Source organism: Phyllopteryx taeniolatus, chromosome 4 (genome assembly GCF_024500385.1).
Source record: "Phyllopteryx taeniolatus isolate TA_2022b chromosome 4, UOR_Ptae_1.2, whole genome shotgun sequence".
Lineage (NCBI taxonomy): Eukaryota > Metazoa > Chordata > Actinopteri > Syngnathiformes > Syngnathidae > Phyllopteryx > Phyllopteryx taeniolatus.
Genome location: NC_084505.1, coordinates 28,157,316 through 28,175,398, shown reverse-complemented (window position 1 = coordinate 28,175,398; position 18,083 = coordinate 28,157,316). Strand labels below are relative to the sequence as shown.

Below are 18,083 nucleotides of genomic sequence, written 5' to 3'. Positions count from 1 at the left end.
AAGAAAATAGTCCGACGAGGAAAGGGATTGAAAAGTAACTCCCTATTTTAAAATACTTTTAAAATATTTTATTCATATGTTGTAATATTTTTCTCAATTTTTTGTGCATGTTCCATGACTAAAGGAGCAAGTCTATTCTCCAAAACCAACGAATTTGGAAGAACTTGAAGGACGAATACGAGAAGTTAGGTCTTCCATCCCATAAGACTTCCTTGTGGAATCAGTTAATGCGGTTCCCAGGCGGCTTAAGAAACTGGTGGCTAATGCTGGCGCCCAAATCCAATTTGAAATAAAACTCCATGCAATACACTTTCTTCTCATGTTAATTTTCTTGTAAGAATTAGAGTTCGGAAATAAATTTCAAGTACTTAAAAATAGGGAGTTACCTTTCAATCACCCTGTGTATATAGTGTATATATAGAGAGAGAGTGAGAGAAATATGTGTGTAAGTATTTTACACACGGCGTCTATAGACCATGTGACTTGCATTCAACCAATGCAGCACAGTGCGCTGAGTTTAAAAAGTGTCCAGACAACGGCTTCGTATGCGTGACTCGCTCCGCTCCTGAGTATGCAGGTATGGGCGTGGCCTGTCTGTCTTCTTTATTTTATGTATTTATTTATTTGTTTATTTTGTCTGTCTGTCTTGGTGAGTAGGGCGTGTGGAGGCAACTTTATTTTAATTATTTATTTGTTTAATTCAGAAAATGGATGGAGTTTTTTTCTGTCTGTCTTGGCAAGTAGGGCGTGTGGATGCACCTTTATTTTATTTTTATTTTTATTCAGAAAATGGATGGATGGATTTTTTTCTGTCTGTCTCGGTGAGTATTGCGTGTGGAAGCAGCTTTATTTTATTTTTTTTCAGAAAATGGATGGATGGATGGTTTTTTTTTTGTTTCTGCGTGTGGAAGCAGCTGTTGGGTGGGCGTGGTCCTGGGCTCCGCCCTCTGCGACGTTGCTGAGGATTCAAGATGGCGGAAGCCCTGACAACTCAGGAGCACCTGGTAAGCGTCTTGTCACGGAGTTTTCTCCAGTTTCGATCCAGTGTGTACCGTCCAACACGGTACAGTTAATTGAGGCCACAACCGACGAGTATGTGCTGCGGGCTGTTCCCGGGAACGATTAGCTTCCTTGTCCCGAGGGCGACTGACTCCGTCCGGTGTGGCTGACTGACAGCGGTTAGCATGTGCTAGCATAGCAACGTCTACTGATTCTGTTTTTGCTTGTCAACCCGCTACCATCTCCTAAACTCTACATTTCCCATCGAGTCTTACAAGTGTCGTTCATGTTTAAAGGTATTCGTTTTGAAATATTGTTCCGATCGACGTGGCGACCGTACAGTTGCCCGTGCAGCTAGCTAGCTACCACATGCAACTTCTCGCAAATGCTAACAGCTACTTTCAACGAGCACGCGAATTCATCTAAAGTGTTCTTTCTTAAAATAATTAGGTGGCTGTTTGTATTGCGATGTTCGTTTTGGTATATCGCCATCCAAATAAACGCCACAGATGTTAGTTTTTCGCTGACTGTTAGCCAACAGTCAAGTAGTGCTATAATTTACCTACGGGAATTGTCAGAAGTGACGCTTCGGATTCTCAGCATCGATGCCGCTTTGCTTTCAGTAGAGTATTGCAAAGTGCAGCACGCCTGCCAATAAACCTGATGACTTGGTTTTCATTTTTCGTCCTGGCGTGTTTGCTCTCCATCGAACAATATTAGATCGGTGCAGTCGATGGATACTTTATTAGTCCATAAAGGGAAATTCACACTTCTAGTAGCCTCCACAGTGAAAACTATCCCATGGAATGTCAAATATCTAATAATATATATAAAGTAGTATCTATCTAAAGATGTGAAAAATATACATGTATTAGCAAGTCTTTTTTGTTTGTTTTCCTTTTAAAATTCAAAAATGAAATTCAAGTCATAATTTAAGTGAGGTGGAAAGGTGCATGCCGGTCAGTGTGCCAAATGTTAACAGTAAGTCACCGTACAGCGTTGAGGGAATGTGACATTGGCGTTTCCCTCCCAGGGTGGCATAGTGGCATTAAAAAGCCGCACGGCGGAGGAAGGACTTCCTCAGTCTGCCACTGAAGCTGCTCCTCTGCCTGGAGAAGGTGCTGTGCGGTGGATGTGTCCACGATGGACAGACGTTTGCTCGACATCCTCCTTTTTGCTGTAGATGTCAGGCTGTCCGATTCTGTGTCCACGCCACAGCCTGGCTCAATTCACTTGTTATCCAGTGGATTTAATAAATCACTGATATTTGTGAGGACACCTATTAAATTAATTGATCAAGGTGATCATTTATGCTGCCTATTGGCCTCACAATCGCTTCTTCTCCAGCACATGCACTGAAAAAAAAGTCTTTCGAATTTACTTAATTTGAACATGTACATTGGTTGCACATGATTAAAATGTGTTCAAATGATGTTTATTTTATTTCATTTTTTAGAAGATAAATTGTCATTTGAACACATTTTAATCACGTGCAACCGATTTGCATGTGCAAATGAAGTAAATTCGAAGGAGTCTTTTAATCAGTCTGCACAGGTGCAGCAGACGCTGCTGGAGCGTAATTGCGTCGGAGACCCTGGGGCTGCCGGAGGAGACGCCAGGGACGGTGGACGAATCCCCCGAACATGTAGCGCGTGGCTGCAACTGCGACTGCACTGATAAAAAGAGTCCTTTGAATTTACTTCATTTGAACATGTACAAGACGGCACGGTGGACGACTGGTTAGAGCGTCTGCCTCACAGTTCTGAGGACCGGGGTTCAAATCCCGGCCTCGCCTGTGTGGAGTTTGCATGTTCTCCCCGTGGCTGCGTGGCTTTTCTCCGGCCACTCTGGTTTCCTCCCACGTCCCAAAAACATGCCGGGTAGGTTGATTGAAGACTCTAAATTGCCCGTAGATGTGAATGTGAGTGCGGGTAGTTGTTTGTTGATATGTGCCCTGCGAGTCTAAAGAAAAAGTGATTTTTTTATTTATTTTTTTCCGAGTGTGTGCGTCCTCTCGTGTATTAAAATAATAAATTGGGTCATCAAAAAGGAGTCAAAGTTTTTGATATCCTCTTTGATATGCTGAGTGCTTCTGTTTGAATTCAATTACAAATACCATGCATACATTTATGCATGAACCTTTATCTCACAGGGCTGATCGATGATCATCATTCCCAATTAGACATTCAACAAATACATGGTATTAACCTTGTGGGGTGGTCAGAGTCAGCCACATGTGCTCCCAGCACCCCCGAGAGAGCAGCGTCACCCATGATCGCAGCGACTCTCTCCTCGAACGGGGTGAGGCCCTCGGCGCCGATTCCTCCGCCTGTTTTGGCCACGCTTTGGCGGTGGGCAGCTGTCCACCTTAATGTCTGACCACTTCTTTTTTAGTTCAGCATATGTGTGCGCTGTTCCGACCCCACAGCATTGACAGTCGCACACGCGCTGTCCCATTCGCTCCTCTTTCGCACGTTGTTAACGCCAGAGGACAGCGTGCCCAGGAGGATTTTCTTGCGCGCCTCCACTTCATTGAGCAACTTCGCATTCAGAAAAAATATTTTTCTTCATTACCTTGCTCATTTTCCTTTTTTTCTGAACACGCAGAGATCGGGGGTTCATTTAAATATGATTTGCATATTTAAATGTGGGCGTGGACAGGGAGGGGTCGGCTACTCCATCATGTGCGCTCATTTCCACGTTGATTGGGATGTACAAAGGAAATGTGCTTGGATTCATGCGTACGCAGAGATTCATACACCGGGATATTTTTGGGCCTACGACGTTTTCTGGATTTGAGCGTACGCCATGTTTCAGTAGGAAATCCACGCAAGTCTTTGTACATGAGGCCCCTGGAGCATCTTTTTCCAGATGTTCAGGGAAGAAGCAAGGTCAAATAGGAAATAATTTCATGGACACGAATACTAGGCAAATGTACATTCAACAATCGATGTCATATTTCCCAACTGGTAATTGTCACGTATGAGGAAATCCCACCATCAACATAAATTCTTCAGACCAATTGAAGATGAAGACCAAACTACTCTCTTTACACTACGGTGTGTACAACATGAATCATGATTATATTGTTGTGACTTTCGGCTCTTCTCATCAGCGTGATTTGTTTGGCGCAGTTTTTATTGTCGGATGCTCTTCCTGTTGCAATTCACCTATTTATCCGGGCTTGGGGCTGGTAGTGGCTGAGTGTATGAGCGCCGGCCGGAAATCGGACTGTGAAAGGCACTGGAAAAGCAGTGCTGACTTGTAATGATCATACACAATATTATTTTAGCCTCGTGAATGTGACATAGGATTATATGGACCGGTTGGAGGTTACTTCCACTTTAAATCCCTTCAATACCTGGTTAAATTGTCTCTAAAAATACACATTTGTCTACGTTCACTCCAAAATGTCTAAAGAGTGACATTTTGACACACACTTTCAGATTGACTGGTGCTTGGCCCCAGGTAATGTTAATATTGATCTTCTATATTGATATCGTAATGGCGTCTCATTACTGCACACTCGGATGATGTTTTTGTTTGTGTGTGTTTTCGCTTGGAAAGGCCACTCAATGTTGGGAAAATTCTACATAAAGTCGTCAGGATTTTCGGAGTTTAGGATTACGGCCCGAAAAGACTTTTACAGGAAGTGAACCAAAGCTGCAGCGGCGAGGGGGGGAGAACATGCAAATTCCACACAGGCGGGGCCGGATTTGAACCCAGGTCCTCAGAACTGTGAGGCAGATCTACACCGTGCTACAATGTTTCCATGGTTTTTCAAATTATATAAAAGAAATGACCGGTTTAGTCAGCCATTGCTTGTTGCAGACAAACTTTATATTGACAGTACTGTCAGTCTTTATTATATACAAAGCTACGCTAGTTACATAAGACAACATCATGCATGGTCTAGTGCTACTGTGGAGCCCTGTTAGTGTTTGAGTTTACATATTAAATTAATTTCATTGTATTTATTTATGCATATACGTATGTATTTAAGAGATGGTATTTTTAAAATAAAAATATTGTAAGTCATTCGGTAAGAGTTCATTGAACTTTAATCCTGTTTCTACGTTCAACTCCCGCAAGAGTCTCTTTTCCACCCCTCTCTATCTACAGTCCCCTCCAAAAATATTGGAACGGCAAGGTCAATTCCTTTATTTTTGTTGTATACTGAAGACATTTTTTTTTCAGATCAAAAGATGAATATGAGACAAAAGTTCAGAATTCCAATTTACATTTCATGGTATTTACATCGAGATGTGTTAAACAACTCAGGACTAAGCACCTTTTGTTTGAAGCCACCCCCTTTTCAAGTGAGCAAAGGTTTTGGAACAGAGATGATTAAATGAACTTAAAAGTGAAGAACATTTAATATTTGGTGACTTGCAATAACTGCATCAAGCCTGCGACCCATTGACTACACCAGACTGTTGCATTCTTCATTTGAAATGCTTTTCCAAGCCTTTACTGCAGCCACTTATAGTTCTTATTTGTTTCTGAGGGTTTCTCCCTTCAGTCTCCTCTTCAGGAGGTAAAATGCATGCTCTGTTGGGTTAAGGTCAGCCTTTACTGCAGCCTGCAGTTAAGGCTGGAAAAGCATTTCAAATGAAGAATGCAGCAGTCTGGTGAAGTCAAACAGGTCGCAGGCTTGATGCAGTTATTGCAAAAGGTGCTCTGTCCTGAGTTTTTTTTTAACACATCTAGATGAAAATCCCATGAAATAAAAACTGGAATTCTGAACTTTTGTCTCATATTCATCTTTTGATCTGAAACAAAAAATGTCTTCAGTATACAACAAAAACAAAGGAATTGACCTTGCCGTTCCAATACTTTTGGAGGGGACTGTATGTGGTGTTCCAGGCTGTGGAGGAGTTCCTGAGTGAGGTGCGTTGCAGGGAGCAGCCTCACTGCGCCGGGCTCGTCTCCCAAGCCACAGCTGTTAAGTTTCTTATGGCCCGCAAGTTTGACGTCTCCCGAGCCGTCGACCTCCTCCAAGCATACAAGGTATAGCTGAGTGGGGACACCAATGAAATGACCCTTTTCAACTATCAGCGAGAGAGCACAGAGCCTCTCAAATATTTACTACTGTACTAGTGCAAACTAATGACACTCTGCTTCTACCCCACCACAAACATAATATCAGAACACAAGAATCAAAGAGGGGATCATCAATATAGACCCCGACGAGGAGCCCCTCCGTTCTGAGCTGCTGAGTGGCAAATTCACCATCCTGGTGAGTGGTGGAGGCTGTACTCAATATCTTAACTGCACCGAGATTTGAATACCTGCCGTCTTTGTACGAGAGTATTTCAAGGCATGGATCCTTGCCTTGACACATCATGTTCCCTCCAGCCTGGACGCGACGCAAATGGTGCTGCGCTCGCGCTCTTCACAGCTCGCCTCCATCGGCCAGACGTGACCACTCACAAAGCTGTGCTGCAGGCCATCATCTATCAGCTGGATAAAGCCATAGACAGGTGAACCCGCCCCCCTCTCCGCCTGCCTCAAACACATTATTTGCAGTTGGTAGGCCATCTTGAAGCCATTTTTTATTTCTAAATGGTCTTTTGTTTCTTTCCAGTGTTCAAACCCAGAGAGACGGACTTTTATTTATATATGACATGACCAACTCCAGTTATGGGAATTTCGACTATGATCTCTGTGTCAAGATCCTCAATTTGCTCAAGGTAAATCTAATGAATATGGTTTTGTAGTGTGTCTGGATCAGTGATTCCCAACCGCTGTGCTGCGGCACATTAGATCGCAGGAAATTACCTGATTGAAATTTATTGGTCCAAAAATTAAGATCTCAGTGTGTCTTTCTTCAGTTCATGCAAATATCAGTATTGTGTTCATCTAAACAGGCCCATATTTCACATTATGTAAATTGAGATCCTCATTATTTCACTATATATACATTTTGTAACATTTTTGTTTGGTGGTGTGCTGTGAGATTTTCCCAAAGTAAAATATGTGCCATGGCTCAGTACAGGTTTGGAAACACTAGACTCTAGATTTTCTGAAAGCTCACTCATAAGCTACCTGCTGTTTGGTTCCCCTAGGGGGCGTTTCCTGCTCGTTTAAAATGTGTCTTTATCGTGTCTTCGCCTCTCTGGTTTCGAGCACCTTTTGCCGTTCTACGCCTCTTTGTGCGTGAGAAGCTGAGAGAACGGGTACGTCTGTATTCACCAAGGAGGCCACAGTGCACCTATTGAATAGCTCACCATCTTTTGCTATACAATGAACCCCCGTTTATCGCAGGTGATGCATTCTCGAACGATTCGCAAAAGAATTGAAAATCTCCAACATATATAGAACAGAGGCGTGAATGCTGAACCGCGAAACAGTGTGGGGTTCACCGTAAAGGTCACTTGAACTGTATTTCCTATCTTTTCCATCTTTTAGGTGTGCACAGTGAAGGCTCACAAGCTGGCCAATCACATCCCAGTCTCCTCCCTCCCTGAGCACCTTGGCGGGACATCCCAGTATAGCCACGTGGCCTGGATCCAGTCCTGCATCAACGCAAACACTGTAGAGGGTGACGCGCAAGTACACGACACGCACGACTGCGTGGGAAGCCTTCTGCGTTCTTACAGCCTCGAGTGCGGCGACCCGAGCGTCGGCGCCGCGCTGACCCACGGCCATTTAAGTACTCAGCTTGGCTCGGAGCAAGCCGCGGCTAACTCTCATTTCTATGACGATAGCAATGCGAGCCAACACAAGCACTGTGGTGTGGACGAGGGCAGGACTCTGGGTCATTCTCAGCTGAGCCCGCATTCTGCTGCAAACAGGCTACCGGGGAATCACCAACACTGGAACGGCTCAGCTGGGAGCGGAAACAACAGGAGCCCCAATTCTAACATGAACGATCGTGGACGTCCGGCTCCCCCCCAGTCGGACACACCCCCTGACACGCCGCTCCCTCACAAAGGCGATGGGGACGCGGTGGATTGCAGGACAACAGACTCGGATCGCGGACCTCTGAGTGAGCATATTAAAGAGGTGGATGACGAGGGTGAGGGAGATGAGGGCGTGCCGCCGCTGCCCCAGAAAGCTTTGCCCAGACCGTTCCACCAGCCCACCTCCCAGACGTCGCCCTTGTCCTCATCATGGAGTCCTGATGACGAGGACTGGCGCATGGAGGAGTCCGTTCACATGCCGGAACAGGGAGGAATGGCGATGCACGAGTTGGTGGATCATGTCAAGAGGAAAAAGAAGAAAGGGATCTATCGGGAGTATGAGGAGATTCGCAAGGAGCCACCCGCAGGCACCTTCGACTACTCCAAGTAAGATAGTCTGATGACGTTCATTTTAAAAGATAACCTTTGGAGATAACTTTTACTTTGTTCTTGGGTTTAATGCCAGCATTTGTACAGTGTTCCCCGCTTTTCGCAGTTGTAGTTGACTGGCCAGTCAAAAAGGTCTCTACTTGTCTCTCGTTAATTAATTTTTTTAAACAAGGCTACGGCCTGATTAAAGGATGCTGCTCCACTCACTTCAACATAGATTCTTGACCCAAACATGCGCCAATGCAAACAGCAAATAAGGTTTTTTTTTTTTAAAGCAAATAACAGAGGATAGGTTCCCCAATAAATCAGAACCCCTGGAACCTATCAATGTGTAAAGCGAGAATGTCCAAACACACCCTTGAAGATATTATTAATAGCTCACTCTTTCGTTCACATAGTTTTCCAAATAAGAGGCAAAGCGTGCTTGCTTCAAGCTGTTTGTCACTCCTAAATAAAGTGACAAGTGTACTATAAAAATGGCAGATCAAAATTGAAAAAGTATTCTTAAACTCCAAAATGTTCAACCAAACCATATAATGTCGTCTAATGAAAGTCCACTAACAAATGATGTTCAACCCTACAGACCCGCTAACGGAAATTAGCATATATGTTAGAGTAATGGTAAACCTTTGAACAACTTCTACTTTAACACACAGAGCAGCAATACATACAAACAGAGTATAAAACAATACTCTCAGGCATATTACAGCAACATCTCAATAAACTAGAATATGGTAGAAAAGTCCATTTAGTGGAGTAGCCTACTCATACATTATATAGATTCATTTAACCCTTGGGGAAAATACTTTTCAGACGGCAAATTCCTGCCTAATTTCGACATTAAAAAAAAAAAAGACATTTGTTTTGTTTTTGTTGTTTTTTAATATTGTAGTTTCTAGAGGTGGTGAATGTTGTTTTTTTTTAGTTTGTTGTAAGCTGTAATCAAAATTGCACATTAAAACAAATCATGAAAGTGCATCCTTATAAGTTTGACTTTTTCAATTGAACTACCTACCTAAATTAGTAAGCTTTTGGCACTCTTCTAATTTATTCAGGTGTACTTGTATTTCTGCGCTGTTATCTGTTAGTATTATTATCATCTTATTCTTGCTGCTTAATTATGCTGCATCTCTTCCAGTCGGCCTCACTCTAAAATCGGATATAGTGGAATAGAATGGGGCAACACAATTGGAAAATATTTGAGTTTTTCTGTGACTTATGAACATTCCACTCTAGGAGTAGGAAGCTGTTTCGCAGTTCCACGTATCCACCACACAAGTAGAAGAGTTGTCTTCCTCGACCCGACTCATTGCGACAAACCTCGCCTTCTCTCAACTTGGCCCCAGCCGCTGTTCTTGACTCTAGTTTGGCTTCGACATTTTGGACAACCCTTTCATTGACTGATAATCACTCCGGGGCATCTCCTGCTTCGCTTCACCTTAAATCAGCTGGGATTAGTTGCAACTCCCTTGTGACCATCAACAGTTCAGGCACTACAGAAAATGGATGGATGGATAGGTTCATCGACAGCTTGCGCTGTTTCAGTACATTTCTCAAGGCGACGTCGGCAGGTGTCCTTCTGTACAGATGCTTGACAACATGCAGTAGTGATATGTGGCAGCAGGGCATTAAAGAGATGAGCGTGACTATATACAGTGTATAGAAGATCGAGATTTATATTGTTAGTCACGTGTTTATGTTAAGGTTGTTTGAGATAGTGTTTCGCTAATCTAGCCTTATCTGCTAAAAGCTATGCGCTGGCAAGCCCTGCATTTTGTCAGTCAATATTTGTATATATCTCTACAGTACTATTATTTGTCCTCGTTATCCCATGTGTGCAGCTAAGGTCACCAAAGTTGATATTTGACATTTGGCGTTTGTATGTTTCCTTCCAGGAAACTCTCCAATCAGCTCAAGAATCGGTACAGCGATGTTCTGTGTCTGGACCAATCCCGAGTGCGACTCTGCCAGCTCTGTGACGACGAGGACGAAGTAATTTTAAATCCATCAAAACTGACTGTCGCAAAGTGTGTACGTGCGTGCGCATGTGCTAGCTAAACGTCACTTGCGCGCACCTCTTCTGATGTGTGTCTTGCAGACTTCAGATTACATTAATGCTAGCTTCATGGATGGCTACAAGAGGAGAAAGGCATACATTGCTACTCAGGGTAAAACACAATCCCACTCTTGAATATTTTAAATTAGATTATCATCACTATTTCAGAAAAAACGGATGCTATTTGTGCCTCAGGTCCTTTGCCCAAAACATTCGGGGACTTTTGGCGCATGGTGTGGGAGCAGATGGTACTTATCATTGTCATGACAACGAGGTAAATTCTTCTCAAGTGGCAGATGCACAAAGCGTGTTTATGGCGGTGTTGTGGCATTCATTCACAACCAGTGCTCATACATGTTTTGTGTATCAGAGTGGTGGAGCGGGGGCGTGTAAAATGCGGTCAGTACTGGCCGCTGGAGGAAGATAGAACAGAGCAACATGGATGTTTCCTGGTCAGGAACACCCACATCCAGGTCTTCCGCGACTTCAAACTCTCACATCTGGAGCTCTGTAATACTCAGGTGAGTTATTACCACCTGCAGGATGAGCAGTCCTCCACTACCTTTTTCAATGGACAGATTCACCAATTCCGGTGGAAAGGTCAGATGCTATAAGTTTCCGTCGTCCGTATGTTTCAAGCGAGTGGGACGCCATCTAACTGAAAAATAACGTGTCAGAATCATCTTTATTTGCCAGGTATGTCAAAAACACATAAGGAATTTGTGTCCGGTAGTTGGAGCCGCTCTAGTACGACAACAAACAGTCAGTTGACAGTAAATACTTTTGAGACATAAAAATGTAAAATCACAGTCACTGAACAATACAAGGATACCAGTAATGTGGTAATGCTGATACTTTTTTTTTTTTTTTTCCCCATCTCTCCTATTAAGTGTGCAAGTGTACCGCTACCCAATGTTGTAGCCCATGAACATAATTGCCCTCTTTGTTTTTGTCAAGTCTGGGGAGAGACGGGACGTGTGCCACTACCTCTACGTCAGCTGGCCGGACTTCGGGGTGCCCAAGAGTGCGTCGGCCATGTTGGACTTTCGCGAGGACGTTCTTCAGAGGCAGGACGTCGCAGTCCAGAGTCTGGGCTCCAGTTGGAAGGGGCCTCCAGGGGGCCCTCCCGTGGTGGTACACTGCAGCGCTGGCATCGGCCGGACAGGTAATGCAAATGCAATATGTTTGCAGAAAGGAATGTCAAATTCTAGTGGTTTCATTAAGGGGCTTATTGTTTTAATAAATTTGGAGCGTTCTTGTTTTGTCTTGCAATATTATAAATACTATAATGTATGCAATGATTATCCCCAAGTTAAAGCACCTGTGTGGCGGCTATAAGTATTCTAGAATCCGCTGTCGGTGGTCACATGACCAAACCCGTAAAACAAGTCGGCGTACTTCCTGTGTGTGCGTCATCCATCCATCCATTGTCTGTACCGCTTTTCCTCCCTTCGGTCGCGGGCGTGCTGGAGCCTATCCCAGCTATCTCCGGGCGAGAGGCTGGGTGCACCCTGAACTGGTCGCCGGCCAATTGCAGGGCACATATAAACAAACAACCATTCGCACTCACATTCACACCTATGGACAATTTAGAGTCGTCAATTAACCTACCGTGTGTGCTTCAATAAGTAGCATATCTACAGGTTGACAGCATGATGGTTTGAAGCCGAACTCGGTGCAATTTTGTTTGTTTTTCTTTATGGCTGGTGTCTTCGGACACAAGTTAAATACATGTATATCCACAAATATATGATATAAGTAATACGAACGAAGCCTAAACATGGGATATTGTCATCTTTGTTGGCTCCGTGGTGACATCTTGTTAAACAAAAGACATTGTAGATGGTTGAAGTTCCTACGGGTGCTTTGACCTGGTCCACTGCTGTAGGGTTTTGACGAACGAGGAAGATGCTTGCGCATATACCGGATTATTTTCTTCTAGTGTTACCAATGATTATGTATTTAATGGGGAGATAAAAGTGCAATCATTTTGCAGCCAGTTTAAAGAGGATTTTCTGTAAATGCACTCAGTCGGCCTCTATTCAAAATCGAATGTACTTAAACCCTCTGCGAATGCATTGTTTTATGCAATTTAAAGATAATAGGAAAGTTATACAGTATATTTTTTTGCCTCTTCTGGACTGATATTTCAACCGTGTATTCCATTATACCATATTTTAAATTTAGAGAACAAAATACCCTGATGATAGACATGCATAAATATGTATACAAGATCAAGTGATCAGTCCAATTTAACGTTCAAAATGGCCATGAAAGAACTAACAGTAATTATGGGTAAGAAATAACAGTATGTACAATTCCAATGAAGTTGGGACGTTGTGTTAAACATAAATAAAAACAGAATACAATGATTTGCAAATTATGTTCAACCTGTATTTAATTGAATACACTACAAAGACAAGATATTTAATGTTCAAACTGATAAACTTGATTGTTTTTAGCTAATAATCATTAACTTAGAATTTGATGGCTGCAACACATTCCAAAAAAGCTGGGACAGGTGGCAAAAAAGCCTGAGAAAGTTGAGGAATGCTCATCAAACACCTGTTTGGAACATCCCCCAGGTGAACAGGCTAATTGGGAACATGTGGGTGCCATGATTCGGTAGAAAAGGAGCTTCCCTGAATTGCTCAGTCATTCACAAGCAAAGATGAGGCAAGGTTCACCCCTTTGTGAACAAGTGCGTGCGAAAATAGTCCAACAGTTTAAGGACAATGTTCCTCAACGTACAATTGCAAGGAATTTAGGGATTTAATCATCTACACTCCATAATATCATCAAAAGGTTCAGAGAATCTGGAGAAATCACTGCATGTAAGCGGCAAGGCCGAAAACCAACATTGAATGCCCGTGACCTTCGATCCCTCAGGCGGCACTGCATCAAAAACCGACATCGATGTGTAAAGGATATCACCGCACGGTCTCAGGAACACTTCAGAAAACCAATGTCAGTAAATACAGTTCGGCGCTACGTCCGTAAGTGCAACTTGAAAGTCTACTATGCAAAGCAAAAGCCATTTATCAACAACACCCAGAAACGCCGCCGGCTTCTCTGGGCCCGAGCTCATCTAAGATGGACTGACGCAAAGCTGAAAAGTGTTCACATTTCAAATTGTTTTTGGAAATTGTGGATGTCGTGTCCTCCGGGCCAAAGAGGAAAAGAACCATCCTGACTGTTATGGACGCAAAGTTCAAAAGCCAGCATCTGTGATGGTATGGGGCTGTGTTAGTGCCAATGGCATGGGTAACTTACACATCTGTGAAGGCACCATTAATGCTGAACGGTACATACAGGTTTTGGCGAAACATATGCTGCCATCCAAGCGACGTCTTTTTCATGGACGCCCCTGCATATTTCAGCAAGACAATGCCAAACCACATTCTGCATGTGTTACAACAGTGTGGCTTCGTAGTAAAAGAGTGCTTGACTGGCCTGCCTGCAGTCCAGACCTGTCTCCCATTGAAAATGTGTGGCGCATTATGGAGCGGAAAATACGACAACGGAGACCCCGGACTGTTGAACAGCTGAAGCCGTACATCAAGCAAGAATGGGAAAGAATCCCACCTACAAAGCTTCAACAATTAGTGTCCTCAGTTCCCAAACGTTTATTGAATGTTGTTAAAAGAAAAGGTGATGTAACACCATGGAAAACATGACCCCGTCCCAGCTTTTTTGGAACGTGTTGCAGCCATAAAATTCTAAATTCATGATTATTTGCTAAAAACAATCAAGTTTATCAGTTTGAACATTAAATAGCTTGTCTTTGTAGTGTATTCAATGAAATATAGGTTGAACATGATTTGCAAATCATTGTATTCTGTTTTTATTTGTTTAACACAACGTCCCAACTTCATTGGAATTGGGGTTGTACATGCTGTGATCCGTGAAGGTCATGGAAATGTGATCGTTTGGAGAAATGAACGTCAAATTCTACTGGTTTTGATAATGTTGAACATATTTTGAGGCAGTCTTGTTTTGTGTTGCAATGTTGATGAGCTAACGGAATATCTCCTTTCTCCTCGCTGTGTCTGGCCAACTGGCAGCCAGCTGGCTTTTGTATGAACAATATTGATTTGCTCCTGATCCCTGCTTCCTCCCTGGCTTCAGGCACATTCTGCACACTGGACATCTGCCTGTCCCGGCTGGAGGACATCGGCACGGTAGACGTCCACCAGACAGTGCGGCGCATGCGTACGCAGAGGGCTTTCAGCATTCAGACCTGGGAGCAGTACTACTTCTGCTACACAGCGGTCATCGAGTACGCCGTGCGCCGCAGCAAGCTGAGCCCGGTGCAGTGGTCTGACTCGGAAATCGAGACAGACAGCGAGTGAGAGACACGCGCAGGGGCGGGAAGTCGACCTGAACCCACGTCGGCGTGGAAGGTTTTGGAGTAGAAAGAAGACGGAGACGTCTCCGATGCCGTCTCGGTGGTGATGCTCCGATCCGCGTTGGTCCCCCGTGTGAACGGACGCGCAGGGTGACCTGAAGAGCTTTGGAGTCCTGCAAATTTCAGAGCAAATGGCAGGGGAGCTCAGCCTGCCCTGCACTTATCCTCTTGACAAGAACGTTGTAGCATTTTTCTATTGACTTGCACATGAGGAATGGCAAACTTGAACCTTTATCTTCTTCACCCTCAAACTGTTCTGCCATTTTCTTTCTGAGGGGATGCAGCTTTTGAGTGAGACACGTTGTGACAGATTAGTGTGTGAGCCTTTTTTTTTTTTTTTTTGTCGTTCCATGACATTTTTCTTTCTTTCTTATGGTGCATTTTCTATGTGTGTCATATTGTGTGCATATGTAGACTAACTTTCCAAAGCCAAAGTCATCACCTCGAATGCTTGTACTCCTTACTAAGATGATATCGACTGAAAGCGTGTATATTCTTGTAACATGCAGCTACATTTATATATGGTTGTGCATATTTACCTCTTGAGTAAGTGTAAAAATGCCTAGTTTTAAAGCTGGACAGGTAAATCCATGTCGCGAGCCAAGCTATAAAAATAACAATTACAGTCCCCTCCAAACGTATTGGAACGGAAAGGTCAGTTTCTTTGTTTTTGTTGTATATGGAATACATTGCATGTCAGATCAAAAGATGAATATGATACAAAAGTTCAAAATTCCAACTTTTATTTCATCGTATTTACATCTAGATGTGTTAAACGCCGCAGGACAGAGCACCTTTTGTTGGAAGCCACCCACTTTTCAATTGAGCAAAAGTATTGGAACCGATATGATTAACTTAATGTAAATAACATTTATTTGGTGGCGTAACCCTTACTTGCAATAACTGCATCAATCCTGTGACCCATTGACTTCGCCAGACTGTTGCATTCTTCATTTGAAATGCTTTTCCAGGCCTTTTCTGAAGCCTCTTTCAGTTCTTGTTTCTGGGGGTTTCTCCCTTCAGTCTCCTCTTCAGGAGGTAAAATGCATGCTCTATTGGGTTAAGGTCCGGTGATTGACTTGGCCACTCTAAGACCTTCCGCTTCCCCCCCCCCCCGATGAAGTCCTTTGTTGTGTTGGCAGTGTGTTTTAGGTCATTGTCTTGTTGCATGATGCAGCTTCTCCCGATTAGTTTGGATGCATTTTTTGCAAATTGCCAGACAAAATGGTTTTGTAGACTTCAGAATTCATTCTGCTGCTACCATCATGAGTTACATCATCAATAAAGACTGGTGAGCCCATTCCAGAAGCAGCCATGCAAGCCCAAGCCATGACATGACCTCCACCATGCTTCGCAGATGAGCTTGCGTGTTTTGGATCATAAGCAGATCCTTTCTCCATACTTTGGCCTTTCCACAACTTTTATGGCGCATCTCTGTACTGGGTCAGCCGTGGCCCAATGGTGAAGATCATCGCTTGCCACCATGGGGGACCTAGGTTCAAGACCCCGACTGGACTACCCCCCAACATCCCCCTGACTCACGGCTGTGGTGTCCTTGAGCAAGACACTGTTACCCCAAACTGCTCCAGCAATCAATCAATCAACCTAAAAGACAACACTTGAGCAACGAGAAACACTCATCAGTCATGTTTCAAAATTTTTGCTCACTTGTAAAGTGGGTGGCGTCAAACAAAAGGTGCTCTGTCCTGAGTTGTTTTGCACATCGAGATGTGAATAGTACCATGAAATAAAAGCTAGAATTCTGAATGTTTGTCTCATATTCGTCTTCTGAGCTGAAACCCAAATGTCTTCAGTTTACAACAAAAACAAAGGAATTGACCTTGCTGTTGCAATACATTTGGAGGGGACTGTATATTAAAAGTGATCCCATGCTAAGGCTGAAATTTGTACTCTTCTTTGATTGGATGATTTTAAAGCAGTTTGGCCTTCAAACTGTTTCATCTTCCCTTATTCCATAATCCTTTCCAGTATTACTCTTGAGACTGTCTCAGATAATTGTGCCTTCAGGTTGTCCTTTTTGTTTTATGTCACAGTGCAGCAGATAGAATAATAAAAACGGCTTGTGCACTTGCAAAGGACACGGCACACACTTTTTTGCCTTTAGTGCTGCCACTTCGGAGTAATATGAAAAGTCATATGAGTGGACAAAGTTCTGGTTCCTCTTATCGTTTGACCTCAGGGGCAAAATTTTTTTTTGGGGGGGGGGTGTTCTTTTCAGATCTCTTACTGCATTTTGCATCTAAATTATCATCCAACCAATGTCTTTATTTTGTATTGTCACTGTATTTTATCCAGCTATATTTATGTCTTTGTATTAAAAAAAAAAAAAAAAAGTACAGGTTGAAAATCGTTGAATGTTGGTACGACACCACAGCAAAATCATGTGATAAGCTGAACAAATCAGATGGGAGTTGAACTATATATTTCTGTTGTTAAAAAGTGGTGTGTGTTGGAGAAAATCCTACCATAATATTTTCAGAACTGACTTGTATAATTGCTGATTGTTCTATTGCTTTGGGGTTTTGTTTAGGAGGAGGGCCGAGGAATGAGCTGGAATGGAACAAAACAAAACAAAAAGTGAGGTCCTGCCGTGTGCTGGTCTATTGATTGATTGATTTGTTTGCATGAACACACGAGTCTTGAATGTTTTAAGGGAACTGCTATTCGGTTGATATTGGTGTATTTGGACCCCTGGGTGCCAAAGGCCGAGGCTCACCTTTTCATGAACCCTCAGCATGGAGCTCCCAATGCAGCCTCACCTCACCAACACACGCGGAGAGTCTTAGTAGCACGTCGTATGACAAACGCCATGCTAGACGTAGAAAGTGCAAGAGTACGCAAGTGTCTCTATTCTCCATGTTCTTAATTTGTTATATGAAGAGAGAATAAAAACAAGGTCACGTGTCATCCTGGTTGTTTGACTGTTCCCGTGTATATCTTGTGATTGAATGTTGACGTTTTTACACTCTGTTTGCCCAGCCGGCCCATTAAAGCAATGCTCTCACTGTCTGGGTAGTGTACAAAACTTACTGACCTCATACCGCTTTAAAAAAATTAAAAACACTAACCTTTTAAACACACGTTTTCCAAGTTTTTTTATTTTCAGTTGAAGACCAATGATCACATACTGTGGAAATTTCATTTATACTGCTCCACAATTTAAAGCACATTTGTGGCTGGCATAACTTTTATAGAGTGGCACATATTTAGTGTCGACTATCACAGATTATGTATCTTTGTCATTAGGAGATGCAACAATTGATTAACAAACCAATGATTAAATTGACAACTATTTTGAAAATCG

General features: G+C 43.1%; 1 protein-coding gene and 1 long non-coding RNA gene across 5 annotated transcripts; both read left to right on the top strand.

Moving 5' to 3' along the window:
• The first annotated feature begins 906 nt into the window (after positions 1–906).
• ptpn9b (protein tyrosine phosphatase non-receptor type 9b) lies at positions 907–17,788 on the top strand. Of its 4 annotated transcripts, none has more exons than XM_061771272.1 (13): positions 907–1,004; positions 5,866–6,009; positions 6,149–6,238; positions 6,358–6,482; positions 6,587–6,692; positions 7,068–7,178; positions 7,411–8,291; positions 10,190–10,286; positions 10,393–10,462; positions 10,546–10,624; positions 10,721–10,871; positions 11,308–11,515; positions 14,479–17,788. In XM_061771272.1, exons 1-13 carry the CDS (start codon positions 972–974, stop codon positions 14,700–14,702), a joined length of 2,319 nt encoding a protein of 772 aa, XP_061627256.1. In that variant the 5' UTR covers positions 907–971; the 3' UTR covers positions 14,703–17,788. The 4 variants fall into 4 exon arrangements, with proteins under 4 accessions (XP_061627256.1, XP_061627255.1, XP_061627257.1 ...); XM_061771271.1 differs by having other exon boundaries at positions 912–1,004; positions 5,794–6,009; XM_061771274.1 differs by having other exon boundaries at positions 938–1,004; positions 5,844–6,009.
• LOC133477034 (uncharacterized) lies at positions 1,011–4,196 on the top strand. Its single transcript, XR_009788215.1, has 2 exons — positions 1,011–2,268; positions 2,347–4,196. It is a non-coding gene; the product is annotated as an uncharacterized LOC133477034 (long non-coding RNA).
• Positions 17,789–18,083: the final 295 nt, after the last annotated feature.

Excerpts from the sequence above, each read along its gene's own strand:
- ptpn9b (XM_061771271.1), top strand. The coding sequence starts at position 972 with ATGGCGGAAGCCCTGACAACTCAGGAGCACCTG. Across the intron at positions 10,463-10,545 it reads GGCATACATTGCTACTCAGG|GTCCTTTGCCCAAAACATTC; the intron begins GTAAAACACAAT and ends TTTGTGCCTCAG. Across the intron at positions 11,516-14,478 it reads CGCTGGCATCGGCCGGACAG|GCACATTCTGCACACTGGAC; the intron begins GTAATGCAAATG and ends CCCTGGCTTCAG.